Genomic DNA, 23,707 nt, shown 5'->3' on the forward strand with positions numbered 1-23,707 from the left:
ATGCACATAGATATCTGAACTGGAAAAAAGTTAAAATATGAACAAAAGGAAGGGAAAGGAGAAGGGTGGAAATAATATTTGCTTTTATTCATTCAGCAGCTGTTAACCTTTCTTCTTAGGTTCTCTTCGAGGCTTAGGGAACCCAATGCTGAGCACATTAGATGACCATTTCACTCTAGGGAGCTGATATCGGGGTGGGGAGGTAGGTAGTGAAGATTAGAGGTCCATATGGTAGGTTCAATAAGTACAGAGAACAGCAGTCAAGGCAGGGAGAGAGGAAGTTGACGCTCTACTCACATGAGTAGGGAACCTCTCTCTACTGAGAGAGGGGCTTGTAGTATATACTGAAGGGAGCCTTCTGAGGAAGGGAGCCCTGCAGACCTTCTGGTAGAGGGAAACAGCAGTTCTGACGGAAGGTTGTGTGCTGAGCAGGCCGGGGGCATGTGGGTGAGCACACGGAATGGTTGCTACGGCAAAGACCAGGAGGAAATCAATGCGTGGGGCTTCTGGCCTCTAGATGATGCTAGTGCTTGGGAGTTCTCTTGATGAAATGGCAGCCAATAGAGGGTGCTGAGTACGGGGATGAAATGGCCTGACTCCCGACACACCTGTTTTGACTGCCTTCATTAATTGTTAAGGAACAGAGGGAGAAAATGGCAAGCCAGGAAGGAAGTCAATGCCACAGTGAATGATCACAGTATGGACCGGGGTGTGTGTGTGTGTGTGTGTGTGTGTGTGTGTGTGTGTGTGTGTGTGTGTAAGAAACAGTGAGATTCTAGGTATATTGTGTTTGTAGAACTAGCAGGATTTGCGATAGAATGAACTTGGATGTGAAAGAAAGAGAAGGATTGAAGATGGAGCAAAGTCTTGGGTCTGAGGTATAGAAAGAAGAACGGGATTGCTGTTGAATAGCTGTTGGGTGAGGAGCACAAGAAGGACTGGCAGGGTCTGGACTGGGATGGAGGGGGAGGCTGTTAGAAAGGTTCGTTTGGATCTGTGGAATGGGGATGTGTGTTAGAGTTCAAATGGAGGTGTTGGGGGTCTGGAGTTTCGCGAAAGGTCCTGGCTGAAGATACGTATCTGTGAGTCATCAGCACATAGGTGAATTTTAGAAGCATGAGACTCGATAAGATCACCCAAGGAGTGTGTTCAGATAGGAAAGATTCATTTAGGGGCTGAATTATACAGATTGCAGTAATCTCGGTGGACACAGTTGGGTGTTTAGCGGGCTAGTATTCTGCATGTTTTGTGAACTACACAGTTGTTGCAGTTGAGCCCTAAAAGCTTCTATAACTTCTCTGGACAGTTTAATGGTCTATTGATCTGATTTTCATTGCTACAGAATCCATTTCTCCCGCTCTTAGTATTTATTACAAATGAATTATGTGTAAAATGGCTATTGAGTTTATTCCCAACGGGCTGCTCTTACCTTCCTCGAAACATCCAACATAAGTATGATTCAGAAATGATTCTGAACTTCCAAGGAAGTGGGCTGAGATGGTAGAGCAAGCTGTGTTCAGACAGCCATAGGTACAGTAACCACAGGGGATTGCAGTCAGCACGCCTGGCTACTTGTAGTCAGGAGCCTAAAGAAGAGAATGGGTGTGCAGTCAGATGCTTCTGTGCGTTGTGTTCTGTGTCCATAAAGAAGGCCTATTTTGGAAAGAGTTTGAGGCTTTATTTTGCCTGTGTGTGGCCCACTCAGCCATACTCCCATCTGCTTTGTATGATTGGGAGGCATTCGTTAACTTCCTAGGTGATAAGAATTTTGACTGCCTGATGGTAGTAGACCTGATGGTAGTATGGGGCTGCTGTTTTCATATCTGTGTTTAAAAAGTACTTAAAAAAATAATGGGATTTCATTATCTTTTCATATATCTGTGCCATTGTCCTTTACCTGTACGCAGCCCCCTTCCTTCCTGTCTTTCCTCCTTCTTGGTGGTCTCTTCCCATCCCCTAAAAACCTCCCTTTGTGCTTTCATGGCACCATCTCCCATATATGTTTATGTATCTGTGTCTATGAAATCCCTATGCGCATTTGACAGAAGATGCAGTGATCTGTCTTCCTCCTTTTATAGCCTCTGAGTCCCTCTCTCCCTCCATTTAGACCCTGTCCTTATTATATTTTTCATTGTATTTTTATATGCATGTATGCATGTGTGTGTATAAAATTTACATCAAGATCACATATATGAGATGTGAGAGAAAGCATGTCGTATTTGTATTCAGAATCTTATTTCTTTCAGTTAGCAAGTATCTTTAGTTTGGTACAGCTTTCTTATAAATAGCATTATAATATAATTTTAATACAGTTTATGTGTGCTGAGTGGTAGATGTTTTGGAAAATTCCATACAGCCTAGCGTAACTGTGTTGCAGATATCTGAGGATATGCACTCTGCTTTGCCCTGTATGTATATTTATTTGGATTCCCAGTGTCTTGGTCCTAGCTTTTTTGCTATCTGACCTCAGGACTGCCTTCGCACACGGTGGTGATAAAGGTGATGGAGGGTCTAGAGCACTAGAGATCTGTTTCCCTGCCATATATTTTCCCCAGTTAAGAAACTCTTAGTTAGAGGTTGGAAGGAAAATGTTGACACAGCCTTCTTACTAATTGGGGATATTGAGCCATGCCTTCCTCTTCCCGTCTTAGCAATAATCTAAGCTCACTGGTGCTTTTGACTTGAAGGGTAAGACGTGTATAATGGGTTAAAAGTGTTTATCAGAACACTTTTTGTGTGGTCTTTTCAAGTTCTTATCTTTATCCACCCATTATTGCTGGAGTAATTCCCTTGAACTGTATAAATGAATGATATGTATTAGACAAGCTTTCAGATCAACTGTGTCCAGCAGCCTTCTCTGAGAGAGAAAATGGCTTCATACTCCCCTTCATCCTCCAAACCCTTTCCTCCCCCTCACTGCCAGCTCACTTTTGGTTCACAGCAGAAATACGAATCCTCAGAAGCCCTCGTCCCCACCTAGCCAGTCTCTCGAATCACCCACGTTCAAACTCATCCAGTCTGCTTTCTTGGGAGGATTGTAAGCTGTGCTCCTATGTACAGTTGACTCCCCTAACTGTGATGCGGATACCACCCCTGCTCGGTAGTTCCAGGATGTTTGGTTTGCAGTTATTTTTGTAGTTATTCTCCACCGTTCCTATAGCAGCAATCTGCCTCCATTAGCTCATTCTGTTCACTTCTACAGGGCTGAGATAGCCACACTTTTAAACTTATTTCCATTTTGCACGCCCTTCCATTGAGCTCCCTGGGGCTCATCTTTTCTTTGTAGCATTAGTTTTTAACATCACGATCTGTGCTCCGTGATTCACATTGTTCAGTTGGCTCCCTGATTCCCACTGTCCCTAATCTTATCAAGACTTCCCAGCATGGCTGTTGTGCCAGGTTCTTTGATCCACTCTAACGTGTCACCGTTTTGGAACCTCCCCTAGCCTAGGATGCAGCTGCTAATACCTGGTTATTATTTCAGCCTTTCCTCTCCGGCCGTTGGCACAGCCCTAGCTTTCCTCTTCTTCCCCATTATCTTCCGCAGTGCTTTCTGTCTCTATGAAGAAGGAAAAGTAGCTCAGGGTCTGGGCCTTGGTGCTCTTCGCAGTCTATACACAGTCTATAATACGCTGGGGTTGTATTATTCTCTTGTGTGGCCTTCAATACCATGGCTCCCAAGTCATGTTCAGATTATGTAGGAGACATCTTCTTACCTACTTAAACTCTTTCCCACGGCCTTCAGTGACCCATGTCATGGTCCCCATTGTACATGCAGCTTCGTCGTCTCGTCTCCTCATTGCTTGTTAGCTTCCCACTCCCGACTTCTTACTTTTTTAGCCACCAACTTCTTTCCTGTTCGAAGGCTTTCCGTTATCCCATCACTTGTATGGTGATTCAGTCTAGGTCTTTGCACATGGCTTCTACCCTTTCTCCACTGTCAAATGTCTTTCTTCAGAAGCCTTCCTTGACAGTGCTGAGAAATAGTACTTTCTTATCTATCCCATTTTCCTTCTTAGTACTTATCATTAATTCAAATCATATTTTATGTCCCCCAAAGTAATATGAACATAATAGGGGATAGGGAGTGAGTCTTTCTTTCCTGCTAGCCCTCTGACTTAGATCATTGTCAGTAAATTCTCAGTAGTGTATTGAGTGACTAAATAAATCGATTAATGGAGGTATGTTGCATACTAATATATGTGTGTGTATAATATATATCCCATGTTATTGCATCTTCAGTATTTTTTGAAGGGACAGATAAATGTTTACTATAATGTAATGGTTAATCGTAATATAAAAGTGTCTGGCCAAGTGTGAAGACCCATTTGAAGAGATTTCCTATGAGGAATGAATATGATATATTTTCTTCTTCTTCTCTCTCTTGAAATAAATTTTATTTTCTTGGCCCTTCCCATGCAGCTGAAGAATAAATTTATGAAAAAGCTGCCACGTGATGCAGAAGCTTCCAACGTGCTCGTCGGGGAGGTTGACTTCTTGGATACTCCCTTCATTGCCTTTGTTCGGCTCCAGCAGGCTGTCATGCTGGGTGCCCTGACTGAGGTCCCTGTGCCCACCAGGTAAGCTGCTCTCCCACCCCCAGGGGTCATAGGGTGGAAAGTGCTCTTCCCTTAGGTTAATACACTCAGTGCATGGGAGAGGTTTCCTTTGAAACAGTGCCTAACTGTTTATGCATTATGCTCTCCAATTCTATGTTACTTGACTACTAATAATAATGGCAGTTATATTAATTGATTGGCCCATGTGCTAGTTTCTCCTTGTGGGCCATTATTTTAGTATGCAAACTCCAGTATTTGTATTTAACAGATGGATACAGTGGGCCTTAATACCTTTTCCACATTGATACAATTAGTAAATGGTTCAGAGGACACAGATATTTTCATTTCCTCTGTCTTACCAGAAAATTTTTGCTGGGCTCACACAAATAGATGGACCAACACATAGATGCATATACATATGTAAATATAGACGCGTGTAGAATGTGTCATGTCTCCAAACATTTAAATTTGTACACGTTACGTTAAGCAAGCCATTGTGCAGGTATCGTGTTTATGTCACAATCACATCTCAGTCTGCTGCTCTGTACCCTAGAAGTCATGTCTTAGGGTTGTCCTTAGTGGGTCAGCTGCTTGGCCAAAGCACATGATGAGCTGGAGAAACACTAATGCCTCACTTAGACTTGTCCTGAGAAGGATGTTAAGGAGGAATTCATAGTTTCAGATTGACATCAGGAAGTCACTGCTAGTTTGGGGGAGGACTGTGCTTCCTGTGGATCCCAGGGCAGAGTTAGGTGACTTCTTTTCTACACGTGAACAGGAAGGGCTGTGGATCCCCCTCAGTGGACTCAGACAGTCTGAGCATGGTTAACCAACAGTGACGAGAGGTTCAAGGTTTGTTCTGAGCCAGGTTAGGAAGGAAATGAGAAGCCAGTGTCCTGAAGCCCTTTCAGTTCACCCTCTCTTCCTGATCACGTGGACGAACCCTCCCACTCATCGTTTTTAAATACCTGGGGCAGACATTGGCCGCGTAGCGTTGGAAAGGAGGCCATCACAGCTGTGCAATTAATGGGATTATTGTGATTGGTGTTTTCTGTAACATTCCAGCGGAGCCTTGCAGTTCTGTCTGAGCAATCACCTGGCAAGCCGCTGACTCAGAGGATGGCCGGGGGCCAGCTTGGTGCCCCAGTGGCTTTCTGTATGTCTCTGCACTAACCTTTGTGGGGCTTGAAAGAGAAGACATGCCGAGAAATGTTCAAGAAAATTGCTCTTACCTTTTTGTTTTTATTACTTTTTTTGTTTAGAAACTACAAATAAAAAACATTTGAAAGGCCTTTTGTCCAACAGTGATCCACATACACAAAGTTTGAAGCTGTGACTGTTTGTGTGTCTCTTATCATCCCCTCCTGTCTGCCTCATTTTTTTCTTCGTTCTTTTCTGTACCAGAGGGAGGTATTAATTTAGAGTTGAAATATGGCGTCATCTGGAGAGCAAGAGGAACGAAGCCATTTATTTAAGAGAAGTGAATGGGTATAATTCAATATCATAAAACTATTTTCAGGCTGTAATCTGAAAAATATACCCTTGGATATTAATATTTTTCCAGGAACTATTTTATCTGTTTGCTGCCCTCTGAAGCACGGTAAACTGTAATCACCCAGTAGAGACTCTCCTTAGCTGTTTTGTTTTGTTCTGTTTGTTTGTGTGTTTGTGTGTGTGTATATGTATGTGTGTGTGTGTGCACAACACAAAGATGTTTACAGTGGCTACACCCTGTGAAATCCAGCAAAGTCAATCCCAGGAAGAATGTATAGTCACTGTAACAGACCCAGCCTTTGTTCCTTGGTGGACTTTAGCTTGCACACGGTTCTGTTGCTCTGCGGGCACACGTGCTTCCACGTGCACATGGTTCTGTTGCTCTATGGGCATACGTGCTTCATATGCACACGGTTCTGTTGCTCTGCGGGCACACGTGCTTCCACGTGCACATGGTTCTGTTGCTCTGCGGGCACACGTGCTTCATATGCACACGGTTCTGTTGCTCTACGGGAACATTTGAACAGTCTTTTTCTTTGCACATGTCTTTTCACGTTTATTTTTCTCATGTTGAGGAGCGTTATGCTGTGAGTGCTACTATCACTCTTCCTGAGGAACAGTTATGCTGTGAGTGCTACTATTACTCTTCCTGAGGAACAGTTTTACTGTTCTGGGCCCTCTCAGAAGTGAGGTTCTCAGGTCCCTTTCCTAGCTAAGCTCACAGGGTTCCTTATACTTTGTTTCTTGTGGTCCACTGTGGCCTCTAGTTGTATCACTGTGGCTGGGAATGGCGAGCTAGCTGGGAATGGCGAGCTAGCCGGGAATGGCGTCTGTGTAAAGGTGGCTTTGGCTTTTTGTGTCAAAGCAAACATAGCAGCCTTGGATGTCTGGTGTGTAGGTTGTGTTTGTGATGTTTCTAATATCTCGAAGGTGCATTTCTTGCTGTCCACTTTATATCCATTTACAGAGACGTATATGGGAACACTTTTTTTTTTCTTATTACCATTTAGCAGCCTTGGAATTTGGGCAGTGGAAAGATTTGCTCTTCAGGCTAGAGGGAGGACTTCACATTTCTGACATTGTGACCAAAGCTCAGGGCAACTTCGAGAGGTATCTAGAATGGGTTATGAGAAGACACTTCAGGACAGTAAGAAGTAATAACTATAAATCAATTTTTCCCTTTTAGTTCTTGATCTAAGACTAAAGCTAGTATGTGAGCTTTAGTTATCTAAATATTATAATACTTGTCTCTGTAACATTTTATAAGTTAGCACATATTGCATGTTGTAATCACCTCATTACTATGAGAAATAGCTTGTACTTGATCATTTAACAACATTACAATGTTTTAGAGAGTTCGGGACAGTGTTCCTGCTATAAATTCTGTCTGTGTCCTGCACTGAACATAAGGCAATAGTGATGGGCATGGTCCTCATGAGTAGATTGTGGAAGCTACAAGTTAGCCACGTCTTCCAAAGCTGCTCCTTTGATCACGGCCTATTTGTTCACTGATGTTTCAGAGAATGGAGTGAGGGATTGCTGCATGCTGGGTTCTTCTAGAAATAGTTGTGATCTATCAGGAAGGGGGTACATTCCTTCTGAAAAGACCGAGTAGCCTAGGAAGACTGGCTCCTTTTCTGAGACTGTGCTCACTCTACCTGTAATTATTTCTGAATGTGAGTATAGGCCTCTGGTTTCGGCCACGCATCACCTGGTGTTTCTCTTGGTTGTGAAGGATGCCAAAGGTATCTTCTGGAGGCATGATTAGTTACTTGAAAACCTCACAAAAGCAGGAAGGGGACTTCTGGAGAGGACTAGGAACCATTATAAATCCTAGCTCTGACATTTGTAGTTGTGAGGGAATAGATCAAACCCAGCAACATGAGTTCACTGTTTTGTTTTTTTTTCCCTGAGCTGTCAACATGGACTGTTCACTTCCAGCCACACCAATGTGATGTTTACTCCTAATTTGTTAATAAAGAAAAAGGCTTCTGGTTAAAAATAACATCTGTCCATTGACAAAAGCCAGCTTGTGTCATAAAAGGAGTTCCAGTACATTATAAAAGCTGAGTTTGGCAGGATACACGTCCGCCGTAGAAGCTGTAACAGCTTTCGCTCCTTTGATGGTGGAAGGGGGGGCAGGCATTCGGCAGAGGGAGCTTCGACTTTCCAGGCTTGCTCCCAGATGTGGTTGCCTCCAGCCTTGAATCTCCCCATCTTCATTGCCACAGTGCTGTGGATTAGAAGCTGCTTCAGCTCTCTGTTCCTACAGATGAAACTCTTAACTTACAGTGATATCCCCATGATGCACCTCTGCCCAGCGTTCCTCCTGCTGTCATTTCAGGGCGTAGATCTCTGAATTGTTCCTAACTGAAATAATGAAACTTTTAACTCTGTCACCATGTTGCTTCTTCTTGGCACTTATTGATATTTTTATAATGAAGAAATGTCTTTTTTATTTTAACCTAGACACATTTCCTCCTGGGTTATTGATCTAATACAATTCACTTACTGTGGCTTATTGTTATAGTCTATATTATAGCTGCCATTAGCCTACTACTTACTTTCATTCTTTGGTCTCATTGAGCAAAGACAAAGCAGTCAATGCTGTATAGAAAATGTATGCTCTTGTGCTAACTTGGTGGCTCCTTTACTCTGGCAGCTCTTAGACCTACCCTCTGCCTAACTTTGCATTTGAGGAATATTAGTGATCTAGAGTATTTCCTCACAGAGAACACAGTATTTATTTAGGTTTTATTGACATGTTTATCAGCTGCTGGCGAATCCAGGTATCAGTTTCCAATGGGCAGAGGAGGGTTCAGCAAGCTGAATTCACACAGGGGTACTGGAGAGAAGGAGGGAGATGCAGTGTGGTCCTGAGAAGGTTTTAATGATTGCACCTTGTCTGAAACGTTAATATTTAGATACATGGAACCAGTAAAAGGGTCAGACAAGAGAAACTCAGGAAAGATGTATTAAACAAAGGAGCCAGTGTCCCGACGTTTTTCTTTTATGCTACTATACCTGTCCATTTAGCCTAACGCTGCCATTTCTGTCATTCTGACATGGTGGTTTATAGACAGGCAAGCAGAATTGGCAAATGTAACCAGTACTAATTTAAATTTAAATTCTTTTCTTAATGGGACCCCACTTTAGTGGCTAAATATTTTTGCATGTGTTCTGCTAAGAGTAGTGACCACTCCCTTTAGGCCCAAACCAAACCAAAACAGTACTTTACTATCTAGAAAAAGGACGTTGTGGTGCCTCACTGCTGTACATGAAGTGTTAACTCCAGGGGAAGAAAATTCCAAGCATCAGTGGAAGTGTTGGAAGAGCTAAAGTACAGGTCTACTAGGGATCAGTTGAGCAGACTTCAGAATTGCCAATCGCCTTTGCTGTTCCTTCACCGTGGCAACCTTTGACAGCGAGTCTCGCCTCCACCACAGGGCGGGTTCTGAGCAAACAAGTACTGGATGGTTTTATGATTGTTCTGATGACAAAAATCTGAGCATTCAAACTTTGGAGGACATTTGTTGCAATCTTAACTCCCCGTTCTTTTTATTTCCTTATCTTCTTTGGAATGGATTTTGCAACTGAAGAAAAGTCCTCATATGCTTAGAACCATTTTAGAATCGATGGTGACATTTATTTAAATCCTTTTCTTTTTAAAGTAAGTCAGGGAACTAAATAAATGAAAGTAAAAGTCAGTGAGGTAAGCTGCTAAACCGTTCCTAGTGCCACCAAATCTTATCTACTCTTCCTTGTTTCTGGCTAAGAAAGAATCCACAATTCTTTTCCCAAGAGGGACCTGTGAAAATGATTACTGGATAGATTTTGTCTACTGAATCACAGCCTCAGCGCATCAGAAGGTGTGTGTGTGTGTGTGTGTGTGTGTGTGTGTGTGTGAGAGAGAGAGAGAGAGAGAGAGAGAGAGAGAGAGAGAGAGAGAGAGAGAGAATATGTGTGTGTGTGCATGTGTTAGGGAGGAATGGGACATAAGATGCCCCTTCCCACAGTCTTCCCTCTCCTGATTTTGTTTCAGTATTGGAGGTTGAACCAGCATCACTGTTTGTAGCTATGAACTCTGTCCCCTGTCCTTTATGGGCACAAACCTTGGTCTCACCTACCATCTTCCCCACCCTCAGATTCCTTAGTACTAAACAGGATGAGCTCTGTTTTGCAGAAGGTTGTGTGGGAATTTAAATCAGGTGGTGAATGTGCTTCGCAGGCTCTGGGAAGCTGTGCAAACATATGATGCTGCTGTGTGTGTTGTCTTCGGTTTCTCCCTGTTAGGTAAGATGTGAGCAACAGCAAGGCAGGGAGTATCCCAACGTCACCTTTTGCACATCTTTTTCTTATTCACTTACTTACCGTGTTCCTTCTTCCTCAGTGGAGACATACATCTTTACCGTCCATGGTGAGCAAGGGACTACTTCCACAGTGACAGCTTCATCTCTGCTTATTTCAGGACATATTTGCTCTGGAGCAATACTTTTTATGTTACCAAGAACTTGAATTTGGAAAGGAAAGTGAGGCAGCCCCAAAGGGCTTTGAACTGTCTGTGGATGGTGCCTTTTTTTTTTTTTTGTCTCTTATTTCTTTCTCCTTTTCAGTGTGGGGCTTACTTGGGAAGGTTTGGTTTTCACTGAATCCCACTCATCTGAATAGCAACACTTCCTAAAATATGAAGGAGAGCATGTATTTCAGCCCATGCTGGGTGCAGGCAAGTCTGAGAAATCAAAAGATAGACTAAGTCTTTGTCGTTAATTTGTACCACGGATCTCAAAGTCAGTAGAAATGAAGACAACAGAGCATTTAAAACATCGAGATCAGCAAACTGTGACATTTATATGTAAACCTTTTCCTGCTCAATGAAGAAAAAGCTCTTAGGTTTCTGCTATGCCTTCAGATTAACTCAGTAATACTGTGTGGAAGTGGAAAAGAATGGCTTTCCTGTTCCTTAGCATCAGATCTTTCTTTATTTTAAAGGTGAGTTCTAGAGGCGAGGTAGATCACTCAGTCCTATAAAGTCTACTTTTCAAACATGAGACCTCAAATTCAGATGGCAACACTAGTGTAACAAGCCAGGTGCAGTGACGTGTACCTGCAATCCTAGGGCTGAACAAGCAGAGACAGGAGGATCCCTGGTGCTTGCTGGGCTGCTAGTCAGGCTACGTCTGTGAGCTCCAGGTTAAGCGAGGGACCCTGTCTCCAAAACTAAGGGGAAGAACTGCTCAGGAAGACAGCTGGCCTGTGGCCTCCACCGGCACACACACGAGTGCACGTACTCGGGCACACGCATAATACAGAGGGTCACTACAACTGAGCTTGTCATGGATTAAGAAAACGATTCCTTCATTTAATGAAATGTTACAGCCTTTGCTTCTCTCCTTCTCCATTAGGTTCTTGTTCATTCTCTTAGGTCCAAAGGGGAAAGCCAAGTCCTACCATGAGATTGGAAGAGCCATCGCCACCTTGATGTCTGATGAGGTAGGGAAGCGGGGCAAGGGGATCCGGGATCATCTTGATTGTATCTGTCTGAATTGCCAGTTGACTGCCATGGTTCATTACAGTTACAGTTATGTGGCTCTTGACAGAATGACACACAGTCATTTGTGGAAAATGAGCTCCCTTATGTAGAGTAGCTTCCAACAAGTAAGGCCTGGGTTTTGTTTTTGTGTTAGAGTCTAACACAAAATGCATTTCCCTCTTTTTTTCTAAGCAAACCTATTTAGAAACTATTCTAAATTTCTTCAAAATGAAATAAATGAACATCATTTGGCTTTCCTATTTGTTGGTTGCTGTGTGATGTTTTAATTCAGTTATACACTTTGGAATACTCTGAGGCACAGTAGAGCAATAATAATTAAGAGCAATTGACTGTATATTGCAAAAAAATGGCTAACAAAGAGGATTTTGAGTGCCCTCAACACCAACAGATTTTTACTGTCGGAAGCGACCAATATGCAGGGACCTTGTTACAATCCTATGGATTTTCAGTTATTAAAACTGATGTTGAAGTTGCTGAATAAGGTCAGGGTCATCATCTTAACTTTATCTCTTAAAATGTCTAATTTATCAATTCTCTGAACTCATGTCCCTATGCTATATTATTTCAGAAATGATGACTTTTATAAAATAATGTTTAATAAATTAGGTGATACATTTTCTTACACATCAGAATGTATTTGTTTTTATGGTTTATGTCTTCTGGGGAGGCCAATCTATAGAGCATCAGGTACTTTGGGCTGACATTGCACCCACACTTACAGCAGCTTTCGTAGTGATAAGCATATTTAGTTGTGAGAAGACTCTGAGCTAGTCTTGTAGTGGGAGAAATGCTGTCGGAACATGGGAATATCAGTTTGTGCTTTCTAGTCTTTCTACTTGGCTGTTTCTCAAGTATTTTACTCTTGTGCCGTGCCCCAATTTGTCGGATTTTCCTGTTGAATGTAGAGGTGGAGGCTCTGTCCACTGTGGTACAGAAGTTCTGCCTGGCTCTTCAGCTGTTTGCTTTCCTCTAAGGGCAAGAGCATGGCGCACAGCTCTGCTGTCTCCCTCAAGGACATATTTAGTCCTCGTAGTTGGTTGATTTATTTAATTTTTGGTGTTTATAGATCGTTACTTTCTTTTAAAGTTCTTACCTGATATAAGTTAGGGATGCTTTAGGCCACATGCAATGGGCACAGAATGGCTTTCTGATATTGATGAGGGTCTCTTTCACCAGGTGTCTTACAGCTTTTCTTACATTTCATTGGTTGAAACCTACCAATATTTACTGGCCAGCTTGGCTGGGGAGGTGTATTTATGACTCTATCTGCCAGAGAAAATTAGGAGAGAGAGGGTTATGTCTGCTGTAGAGGAAGTCCTGCCCCTGTAGATTGCCTTCTACTCTACCCCAGAACTCCCAAACCAGTGTTACTTGCCTGACAGTTCTTAAAAATGGTTTTCTAGGAGAAGCGATGCAGTAGAAAGTCTGAGCATAGGTTGAGGGTGTTGAGTGGGGAACATATTCTCTTTTGGATGATTAAAAAAATTAACTTACAAAATGTTAAAGGCTTGACTTTGTGCAGACCTTCAGGTCAGCTCAATGAGAAGAATGGGTGCCTAGAAAAGGGGTTCGGTGCCATTTTGGAAGCCCTTCTCTGATGTGAGCCAAAGATGGGAAACTTTTGCTGTCTGTATGCGTTTCCTTTATGTCGCTGTGGTAGAACACCATGACTGAGGCAACTTATAGAAAAATGAAAAAAAAAATTAGGCTTTTAGCTCCATGGGGTAAGAGTCCATCACCACCTCTGTGGGAAGGCACAGCAGCAGGCAGCAGTCACGGGAAGCTAAGAGCTCGTATCATCAAACTCAAGCACAAAGCAGAGAAGATAAGCTGGAAATAGAGTGAGACCTTAGCATCTCAAAGCTACCCCCTGGGGCATACTTCTACCAGAAAGGCTACACCTCCTAAACGTCCCTAAACAGCGCCACCAACTGGAGACTAAGTGCTCAAATGCCCAAGACAATGAGGAACATTTATCATTCACCCCCACCCCCCACTACCTTTGCTGAAGTAGATATTACCTTGCTAAAAGGGAGTCAGATGGACACTTATTTATTCCTTTCTGCTAATATAACTCAGGCTTTCTTTTTCATTTTAGATTAGCTCACATTGTGAGGGGGGCAGCAGTGAGTGAGTCTCATCCTGAGTCTAACAGTCAGCATAAGCTTGTTCTTACTGGATTTCACAGTCAGTTGTCCAGTCATTTTTAATTCAGGGAATGGCCTTCAGTAGGGATCTTGAAAATGTTTTCATCTGGCTCTCATAGCCATTGGGAGAATTTTGATGAAAAAAAAATACTTAAAATTCCCTGTCTTCAAGCCCCTGCTTTGACACTGCACCCCTCAATTGACTGAATAGAGGGGAAGATGAGAGTGGAGTTATGGGAAGGCCAGAGTGTTCTGTGGGTTATGTTACTCATCTGTGATGTGTTGGGAGCCATTCAGAAAGTTCCCTCCGTTGATCAGCGCATCTCTCGCTATTCAGGTGTTCCATGACATCGCTTACAAAGCAAAAGATCGGCACGACCTGATTGCTGGCATTGATGAGTTCCTAGACGAAGTCATTGTTCTTCCACCTGGGGAATGGGACCCAGCAATCAGGATAGAACCTCCGAAGAGTCTCCCATCATCTGACAAAAGGTAAGCCGCTATGGCTTGGCCATATTCAGGGAGTGCCAAGCCCTGAGGAGGTTGCATTTGAAAAACAGGTAGGGCCATGTTTTGATAGTTGTAGCTCTCTGCAGATATTCTGTCTCAAATGAGTTTCGGCTATGCCTTGGCTTCGATTGACTTGACACTGGAGGCTAGATGTCAGATGCTCTGATGTCCTTTAGTGCCTGATGTTGGAAAGTGCCAATCAGTGATCTTTGGGGGACGTGTCTGTGGAAAGATCACTCTACTCAAGAAGAGCCCTTGTAGACTTAGCAGGTGAAGCAGTTTGGTAGAGAAATTGAAAAGAAACCATTTCCTGGAAATCTGTCATTGCCCAGGTGAAACCGTTTGGTTCCTATAAATGTGAAATAAGTTAAACTCTGTTCACCCAGCCATTTGTCTCGCCTGTAGACAGAACACTTCAAGAGTTGTCTGTTAGCAAAGAATACGAAATCAAATCATGGTCATTTTCTGACAAGGCCTCTCTCTCTCTCTCTGTCTCTATAAGCATAATACAGCCATGAAAGCAAAAGAACACAATAAACTAATCTCTGCTTTCACCTGTTGTCCTTCACAGAAAGAATATGTACTCGGGTGGAGAGAATGTTCAGATGAATGGGGATACACCTCATGATGGAGGACACGGAGGAGGAGGACACGGTGATTGTGAAGAGCTACAGAGAACTGGCCGGTAACTGATGGAACCTTTTGCCATTCGTGATAAGGTTTTCCTTAGATCTAAATTTCCCTTCCTTGTTCTGCATTCACTTTCAGTATTTCATTTACTGGTTTGTTCATCTGTTCAGCCAACAAATACTCGTCACAGCAGCTGGAGAGTCACCAGTATATCAGTGCTGGCCATGTGGCTTTACTGTGTAGAGATGGACGAGAAATCTTATGCAAATGAGTAAATGGACCAATGGGTTTACGAGGAAAATGAAGCAAGAAAAGGCCCTTGGTTGATGAGGAGTAGTATATTTTTAGACAGAGGGATTGGAGTGGGCCTTGTGGCTAAGGACAACATTTAAGGGAAGTGTGAAAGCAGGTGAGAGTCAGTCTGTATGGCTGTGAGTTAGGAAAGGGGACTGAGACACGGAGCACCTAGGAGACTTTGACATCTAGACAGTGTGGCCAGTGCACCAGCTGGTAGGATGATGTAAAGGTTGGGTTGATGACAGGTGAGGATGGGTAGTAGGGCTGACTGAAGACTGACCAGGCTTCCTGTGTGGTTCCCATCATTCTATCCCTTCCCTGAACATCTACTCCCAGATGTGTAACAGGTTGTGGAAAGGGGTGGCCTGTGGGTCCCTACCCCATCTCCTTGTCCTCAGTGAGGCTTCTGAGTCTCGAGAACTTTTCATTTGACTTCCCATTGTGATCTCTTCTCTGTTAGTAGATGATCTTTTTGCATTTCGAGTTAAGTAAAAGTTTTAGTAGGATGATCTATTCATGGAGATGTGGAAATCTCTTCAGGATTTAAAAAAATGTCATTTTAGTATGCCATTGAATCTGAATGAAATCAAATTGTTTCCTTCAGCTCATGACCCACTTGCGTTTCTCTCATAAAGTGAAAAGGAACTATTTCCCTTCTGAAAGACTGAAGGATAAGAACCTCCCCACCTTATGTATTGCGTGATGATGTGACATGGTCTAGATCTCTCTTTATGATATTTGGACATCAGGCAAACATCTTGGCTTACTTACAGAAATCTGAAGGCATTAACCAGTTGTTCAGTGTGACCTCTTGATGTAGCCAAATGATAAGATAAAGATGGCACGTATGAGGCTATTGCCGGCTTAACACGGAGTATTGTTTTACATACACTTATGTTTATAAGTAGAAAGAGTATGCACTAAAGTAGCAATAAAAGCTATAGTGTATCAAATGTACGGACTGCTAACAGCTATGTATACATGCAGTTATATGCTTTTATATACCTCCCTGTAGAGTAGGTTTATTTAAGGCAGCATAGCAGCATGGCATTTCAAGGAGAGATTCTTACTGGAGAATACTATCGTATCTAATGGTGCCCCAGCCCCATCATCACCGTATGAGACCATCATCACATATGCAGTCCATCATAGATCTCAATGTCATTAACCGGTGCCTGCCTGCAGTTCTTTATGTTTTTATGACAAGGAATAACCCTGTCACTTTCAGCTTACAGCTGAGATAGGAGTTATGGAATTTGATGTTTTGGAATCCATCAAACTGTTGTTTTAGTGTCTCATCTCCCCATTTTCCACATTCATTTAGTAGCTGCATAACACACTGTCTATCAAGGATACAGAAGCAGGGTACTCAGCACAGCTGAGAACGAGATGGCAGGCTTTAGGGAGGGGCGCCTTGCACAGAAGTCACACCCTGCATGGGGAAGGCTGCTTCAGGAGGTTCTGGTGGAAGACGAGTGGGCTGGTGCATGGGCTCTGCCCGTGTGTTCGGCTTCCATACACCTGTATGCCATCTTCACTTTGGGTCCTTGTTTCAAATTCACTTTCTCAGAGGCCCAATGCTTTTCCCCTAGAACCATGGAGTTCCCACCTCCATTTCATTTTTCTTTGATTTTTATTTGCTTACTTATTTATCTTGCCCTCTGCTCCCAAGAGGAAACTCCATGAGGTCAGATCTTCAGAGCCTGTGTGGTTCAATGTTGTGTCCCCAGCAGAGAATAATGGCAGAGTGCGTCATCTCACAGGTCCCCATAAAATGACATGGGGACATCTTGAGGGCCTTATGAGGTGTGCACTGTCTTTGGAGAATGGAAAGTTATAATTTATCTACTCAGTGCTGTCTTCTAAACAACAACTGGATGATCTTTGGGGAATGTTAGACCTATTCTGGTAACTGAAAAGAGAGAGACAGAACAAGATGAATGTCTCCACGTTTTTTTTTTTTTCCTGTCTCATCTAAATGAGAGCATCTTATATAGTTTCTTGTCATTGACTCAAGCATTTAAAGTCCAAATTCTTTGCAGCGTTGTGAATTATGTCTTGATGAACTCGAAGGCTGTTTCTCTTATTACTGGATCACATGTTTGCTTTCTCCCTCCCCAGGTTCTGCGGTGGATTAATTAAGGACATAAAGAGGAAAGCACCATTTTTTGCCAGTGACTTTTACGATGCTTTAAACATTCAGGCTCTTTCGGCAATTCTCTTCATCTACCTGGCAACAGTAACCAATGCCATCACTTTCGGGGGCCTGCTCGGGGATGCCACCGACAACATGCAGGTGGGTCTGATGTGAGAGAGGACGCAAATAGTCCGGCGCCGATTGTCCCTCTCACCCTGCCGCTCTACGAGCAGCAGATGGCCTCTCAGTTACTCAGCGTGATTTTTCTTTCTTTTGCTGGATCCTGCATTTTACTGCGCTTCTGGCTCGCTGCTGTATTTCCAGCATGTTAGTAATTACAAAAATAGCTCGATGAAATCTGGCTTGAGTCACAAGTGGGGAAAAGAAGGGGAGGAAATGAGGATCTACAATTCTATTTGGGCAAAAGCGTCTCAGCTGCTCGGGTTCTGTGTGATGCACAAGGTTGAGAGCTCCCTGGATCTGGAATGTCTGGGCTGCATTTGGTTTCATTTGGTGCTCACACTCTCTGGGGATGTGTGATTACCTGACTCTTTGCCCCTGTCCTAATGTGAGCAAATCTAGGCATCAAGCAATGGAGTGGTTTGCCCAAGGCTGGATTTGCTTGCCTGCCAGTAGAATTCAGCTTTAGCGGAGGTGTTTCTTCTACTCCTGGACTGTCTCTCACTGAGCTGTAAGGAACCTGGCTGAGTTAATGTTATAACATTAATTATAACCACAGTTTGTTGGTTATGAAGGGTGGTGTTTGCCTTTCTTGCACATCAATAATAGCTACGGTTTTAATAAGAGAAAAGATGCCATAGACCGCTACCCCAGTCAATTAGAGCACTGTGTGAAGAAATGACTTAAAGTTGATCTTGGCGTTAGAAACAGTAGGCATCCTACTAGTTACTGAAGGCACAGGGAAGGGAGCTGAACCCAGTTGAAGCCCTTCTGAACTCCGCCCTTCCAAGCTCCGCCCTTCCAAACTCTGCTCTTCCGCTTGCTTGCCCATGTGTTCAACATGGCATCACACATGCCGCTGGCCAACTTCTTGGTTTGTAAATGTAGCTAATTCCCGCAAGTTATTTTCGTTACATTTCTTCTTGGACTCCAGTAAATATTTTTGTTCTAGAGAGTCCTTTCTAGATACAAAGATAAGATAGAGATGATACCACTTTTGTGGAATCAAGTACTAGGGGGGGAAATTACACAATCAAATTTTAGGTCAAGAATGCTTATCTATTATATAAAGCTACCGTTTTCTATCTCATTTCCTGGTTGTGGCGGTTGATGGGTTCAGCTGATGCTTCTTTCTTTCCCCTTCACACACATCAGAGTTAGATGGCGACAGAGTTTGAAGTTGTCTGATGGCTTCTCCTCCAAAATGCCTAGGCTAGAGTGTCTGAGGCAGCTGGGTTCTAGGGACGCTCTTCATGACTTCTCTACAAGAATAGCTTGGGCTTCCTCCCAGTGTAGGGACCCTTAAACGCTGAGGCTTCTGGGAAACAGGCAAGTACCACATGTTGTTTTTTTTCTCATGTGGTTGTGTATGGAATGTTGCTTCATTTTCTGACGTTCAAAGGCGCACTGAAATCCATACTCAATGACAGCTTGTAGCCCTCAAGTATTGCCATTGCTTAGCATTTGAGAAACTACCATTTTGCTGGCCAGAGAACAGGAATCTCTCTGTCACCGCCGGCATGGGTTGCAGAGACCCGATGTGTCTGATTGAAAGCCGAAGTACAGGAAGAGAGTTTCGCTGCCATCCCTGCCATGGGTATCCCCTTTCCTAAGACAGGGATGAACATCTGAACTGTAGCAGGAACACAGTTTTCATAAGCTCTTACCTAGATTAAAGCTGGGAAGCAGTTCATCCAGGTTCCAACATGCTGCTCACGCAAAACGGATCATTTAGGAAACCTGATGTGGGAGTGTCATATATCAATCTGTTGATTTCATTGGTTAAGGAATAAAGAAACTGCACCCCAATTTATAGACATTTGGCCGAGGCCGTTCCGCCCCCAAAGGGCGGGCTCTCTCTACAGAAACCAGCAGCAAAGAAAGGACTGAGGAAGCCCCTTGAGGCCAGCATAAAGCTGGCCCATCCAGCCATGTGCCAAGAAAAATCAAAGAAAGCTGTGGCATTTATAAAAGGTATTTGTGAGGACTTCAGCTTTTTATTAGCCCCTTCCCCTTGTTATATAAATAAACATTTTACTGTTAAACACCTATTATATTACTGGCTCTACCTTTGCTTTTTTTATTGAGAATTTCAGAAGTACATACATTGTATATCGGTCAAAGCCATCCGTTCCTCATCTCAACCCCTCCCAGATTTACTGCTGCATTTCCTTAAACGCAACTGACTCTCCCTACCCCAGTCCATAATAATTGACAATCTCCCTCCACTGTGAGTAGCTCCTCCCATGGAGGCTCCTGCACCCTCCTGTCTCCATGCTAGCCATGTGGAAGGCTTGATCTTGTACAAGTAGTAAGCGGGCAACTGCAGCTGCGCTGGGTTCCTGAGTTCAGCAGTCGTGTTTTTTTTTTGTTTTTTTTTGTTTTTTGTTTTTTGTTTTTTTTTGGAGGATTTCAGTTTACGCCAGTTAGCTCTTCCAACCTCTGGCTGAGAGTCTTTCTTCTCCTCTTCTGGATGGATTCTCAAGCCTTTCAAGGAAAGGATGTATGTTGATACATCACTGATGGCTGAGCATCCAAAGAGACATAGTCTCTGTGCATTGACAAGTTGTTTCTGTGTTGATTGCTGTCCACTGAACAAGGAAACTTCTCTGATGATGTTTGAGGGACACACTGTCTGGTTTTGAGCAGCTGTCTGAAACAAAACCACCTTTTGTTAGGAGATATAGTGGTCTGCTTGTGCTGAAATATCTTAAAAGAATTTATTCCTCCCCTTCCCCCGTGGACATTCTTCTCATTGAAAGGGTGACGTCGTAATACTTCCTGTGTGTACATTTCTTTACAATCTTGTGAGGTTTAAATTTAAGTGTGTGTGTGTGTGTGTGTGTGTGTGTGTGGTGGGGGTGATGCTGAAGAGTGACCTCAGGACCACGGGCATGCTGCGTGTCCTAGCAGAAAATCCTTTTCTGTTGCAGTGATGAAACAGTATGACCAAAGAAACTTGGGGAGAAAGGGGTTTATTTGGTCTACACTTCCACACCACTGGTCATCATTGGAGGAAGTCAGGACAGGAACATTTGCTGACTTCTTCCTCTGGCTTGATGAGCCTGTGTTCTTACAGAGTCCAGAACCACCACCCCAGGGATGGCCCTACCCAGAGTGTCCCAGATGAGGGACACTCCCCTCCCCCATCAATTACTAATTTAGAAAATGCCCTACAGGTTTGCCTACAACCAGATCTTATGGAGGCCTTGTTTTGCTCGAGGTTCCCTCCTCTCAGATGATGTTATCGATGTCAGTTTGATAGAAAACTTTCTGGCACAGTGAGAAAGTGCTCTATTAGCCAAATCTCCACCCCGGATTTACTTTTAGGAAGTAGCATCTAAGACCAGGGGAGAAATTTGTCTAAGTGAATTATGGTAAATTTTGTATGAAACAATTTCTACTTGAGTGAGTCATTGGGATAGTAGACCTTGTTGTATAATAAAAGTGGGTGTCATGGATTTTCCTCTGTCATGTGTGACTTTCTCTGGGTTCTGAAGTTGTCAGAAGCATGGATGGGTTAGAGCAGCCATGTGTTATGCATTGCCCCCAAACATTTGTCGAAGGGGAAGTTGCCAACTCCAAGTTATACAGACTCATGAGGATATTTTTGGACATTCTTTGATTATTTTTTAATAGATTTTGTAACCTCCATTGATAATTTTGTTGAACCTATGAATATAGTTGAATTTTTAAAGATTTCTGTGAATGAAAACACTGAAGAACATACTTGACTTCTTTTCATATGAGGCCTCTTACTTTTAAAGCTGTACTGGCAAAGTCCTTCTAGATGGCGTGCAGGAGTCACAGTGGGTGGCAGAACCCTTAATAAGGGAGGGTAGAAATTAATGGTTATTAATACATATTTGTTGAACTGGAAAATTAATAAGTAGTAGTTTTTGTTCTGTTTTAAGAACTAGGGAGCTGGTTTGACATGTTGAAGAGAATCTCATGACTGAAAGGTGTGAACCTTACCTCATGAATATTTTCATCCTCTGGCAGAAGTCACTTTGACTTGATATTAAGACAATGGAATATTTTGTGGATTTGGTGATATGTATTAGGTCATCTCATAGGTGTATAACAGATTTAACTGATTTTTTTGCACATGCTTATGGAGGAGTGCCTATCACATGTTAGATATATAGAATTTTGTATTCTGGAGATAGAGAGAGATGAGAGGTAGAGAGAGGTGACTTTTATCCAGACTATTCATGGAAGCAACCTCCTTCTGTGTCCCTGCAGGGTACCAGCGGTGGTATATAATAGGCTTGTGTAAGGATTCAAGTCCTCTCCCTTCATTTATCTTTCTAAACATAGGACCAAGACCTTGTAGAAAGCCCTGGGCAAACCTGGGTAACTACAGTTATATCATATCCTTCACAAAAAAGGCGGCAGGTTAATCTCCATAGCACAGGCAGCTCCAGCGAGCCTGCTGAGAGCAGCGTCCTTGCTTTTAAGGCAGACGGCTCAGAGATGGCTTGGATAGGTCCTTTATTGTCAGGCTACAAATAGACCTGGGTGCTGGGGAGAAACATGTGAAAACACAGATGACTCACTGCATGAGTGTTGAAGCGTACTCTCCTGCCAGCTTCTGTTCAGGAGGTCTGGCATGCTTGAAGACAAGAATTTGCTTTCAGTCATTATTTTTAGGACTGGTGCTATCTATCCATATATTTATATATTGATGTATTTATCTATCATCTATCTTTATCATCTTCTATAATAACATCTATTTGTCAAATACATACATATGTAACTTGTCTATTTATATGCTTGTGTATATATGTGCATAATTATATATGTGTATATATGTGTTTGTGTATCATTAGAAACAGATCATTTTGGAGTAGCAAAGATAATTTCTCATGAAACTGCATTCAAAATAAAGCAGTTTGAGGCTATACCGACTGCCAGTATGATTAAACTGTAATGCTAGCACAAATGGCTGCATATATTCCCCATTGTCAGCATATAGATTTTGCCAGCCAGGACGCTCTTAGAAGATGCTAGGGCTTACAAAGAGGTTAGTTACAGATCTCTGATAAAGATAAATGTGGGCAATTATAGTTTATCTTGGGTCTCCTGAAGACACTGGACTACTTTGCCAAGAGTCAACCTTACATTCCAGTAGAATCCAACCTCAGCTTGTGCCCGTTTCTCTCTTTTACAGTGCTGAGATGCATAAGCTCCTGGTTTGGGAGTGGTATCACTTATTCTTCTCGGTAATTCCCATTAAGCTGATGCACTCACTAGTTTTCCTGCTGTATGGTAAAGAAACAGTTTTCTGCCTCACTTTTCTGAAATCTCAACTCCTTCATAACTAAGCCATGACACCGTGCATACTGATGTCATATTTACATCTTTGGTGATAGAACAAGTGTATTGCTCTGTTTATTTAGATGTTTTTATTTAATTATTAAATATCAACATATGAATATATTCCATTGGAATTTATTGAAATTGATGGTTTTCATTCCAAGAGTTAATAGATAGAGTTGGGCCTGATGATATAGGCCTGTAATTCTAGCTACTCAGGAGTCTGAGCAGGAGGATTAAGTTCAGGGCCTACCTGGGCAACATAACAGGACTCTATCTCCAAATAAAAGTAAAATAAGAGTTGAAGAAATAGCTCAGTGGTAGAGCACTTGATTAGCATTGGACAAAGCCCAACACTCAGTTAGCAGTACTATAAAGAAAATACTTCTTTGGTAACAAAGTGAGTCATTACTTAGTCTTTGAGGAAGATATTAGTGTCAGGAAGACTCTGATGTTGTGTGGTAAGTCCCATGTTGTTTAAGAATTGTTCTTCTGTAGCTTACAGAAAATGTACTTTGATGTAAGTCTCCACTTGATTGTGAATGACTAAGTATAGTCTAGAGTGAAGACTGAGGGAAGAAAGCCATTTTAATTTTTTTCCAGGAGTAAATATAATCCTATTTTCACGAACCTTTCAGTGAAAGAATGCAGTAAGATTTTTAGCATTCTGTGAATTTTGTGATATTTATGGAACCTAACAGAGCACATTTTAAGAGAACTTGTCTCATAATAAGGAACATTTATAGCTGGCATCTCCAAATTTGCGGCTTTATTTTAACATTCTGCTGTGCTGAGCCTTTTTCATCAATCTGCTCAAGTCAGAAAAGTATAATTTCCTATGTTGGTTAGAAAGGTACTCCTTTGCAATGCCCGTCACGTGTGT

The 23,707-nt window shown here is 42.6% G+C and overlaps 1 protein-coding gene across 2 annotated transcripts in view; it reads left to right on the forward strand.

Annotated features, from left to right (window-relative positions):
• Positions 1-23,707, forward strand: part of Slc4a4 (solute carrier family 4 member 4) — a 329,959-nt gene that overhangs the window by 209,611 nt on the left and 96,641 nt on the right. For both annotated transcript variants that reach the window (XM_013350885.2, XM_005359460.2), the window contains exons 8-12: positions 4,423-4,580; positions 11,456-11,543; positions 14,089-14,243; positions 14,833-14,946; positions 17,310-17,484. In XM_013350885.2, coding sequence (XP_013206339.1) covers positions 4,423-4,580; positions 11,456-11,543; positions 14,089-14,243; positions 14,833-14,946; positions 17,310-17,484 — 690 coding nt within the window. The remainder of the gene's footprint in view (positions 1-4,422; positions 4,581-11,455; positions 11,544-14,088; positions 14,244-14,832; positions 14,947-17,309; positions 17,485-23,707) is intronic.

This window comes from Microtus ochrogaster, linkage group LG1 (assembly GCF_000317375.1).
Source record: "Microtus ochrogaster isolate Prairie Vole_2 linkage group LG1, MicOch1.0, whole genome shotgun sequence".
Classification (NCBI taxonomy): domain Eukaryota; kingdom Metazoa; phylum Chordata; class Mammalia; order Rodentia; family Cricetidae; genus Microtus; species Microtus ochrogaster.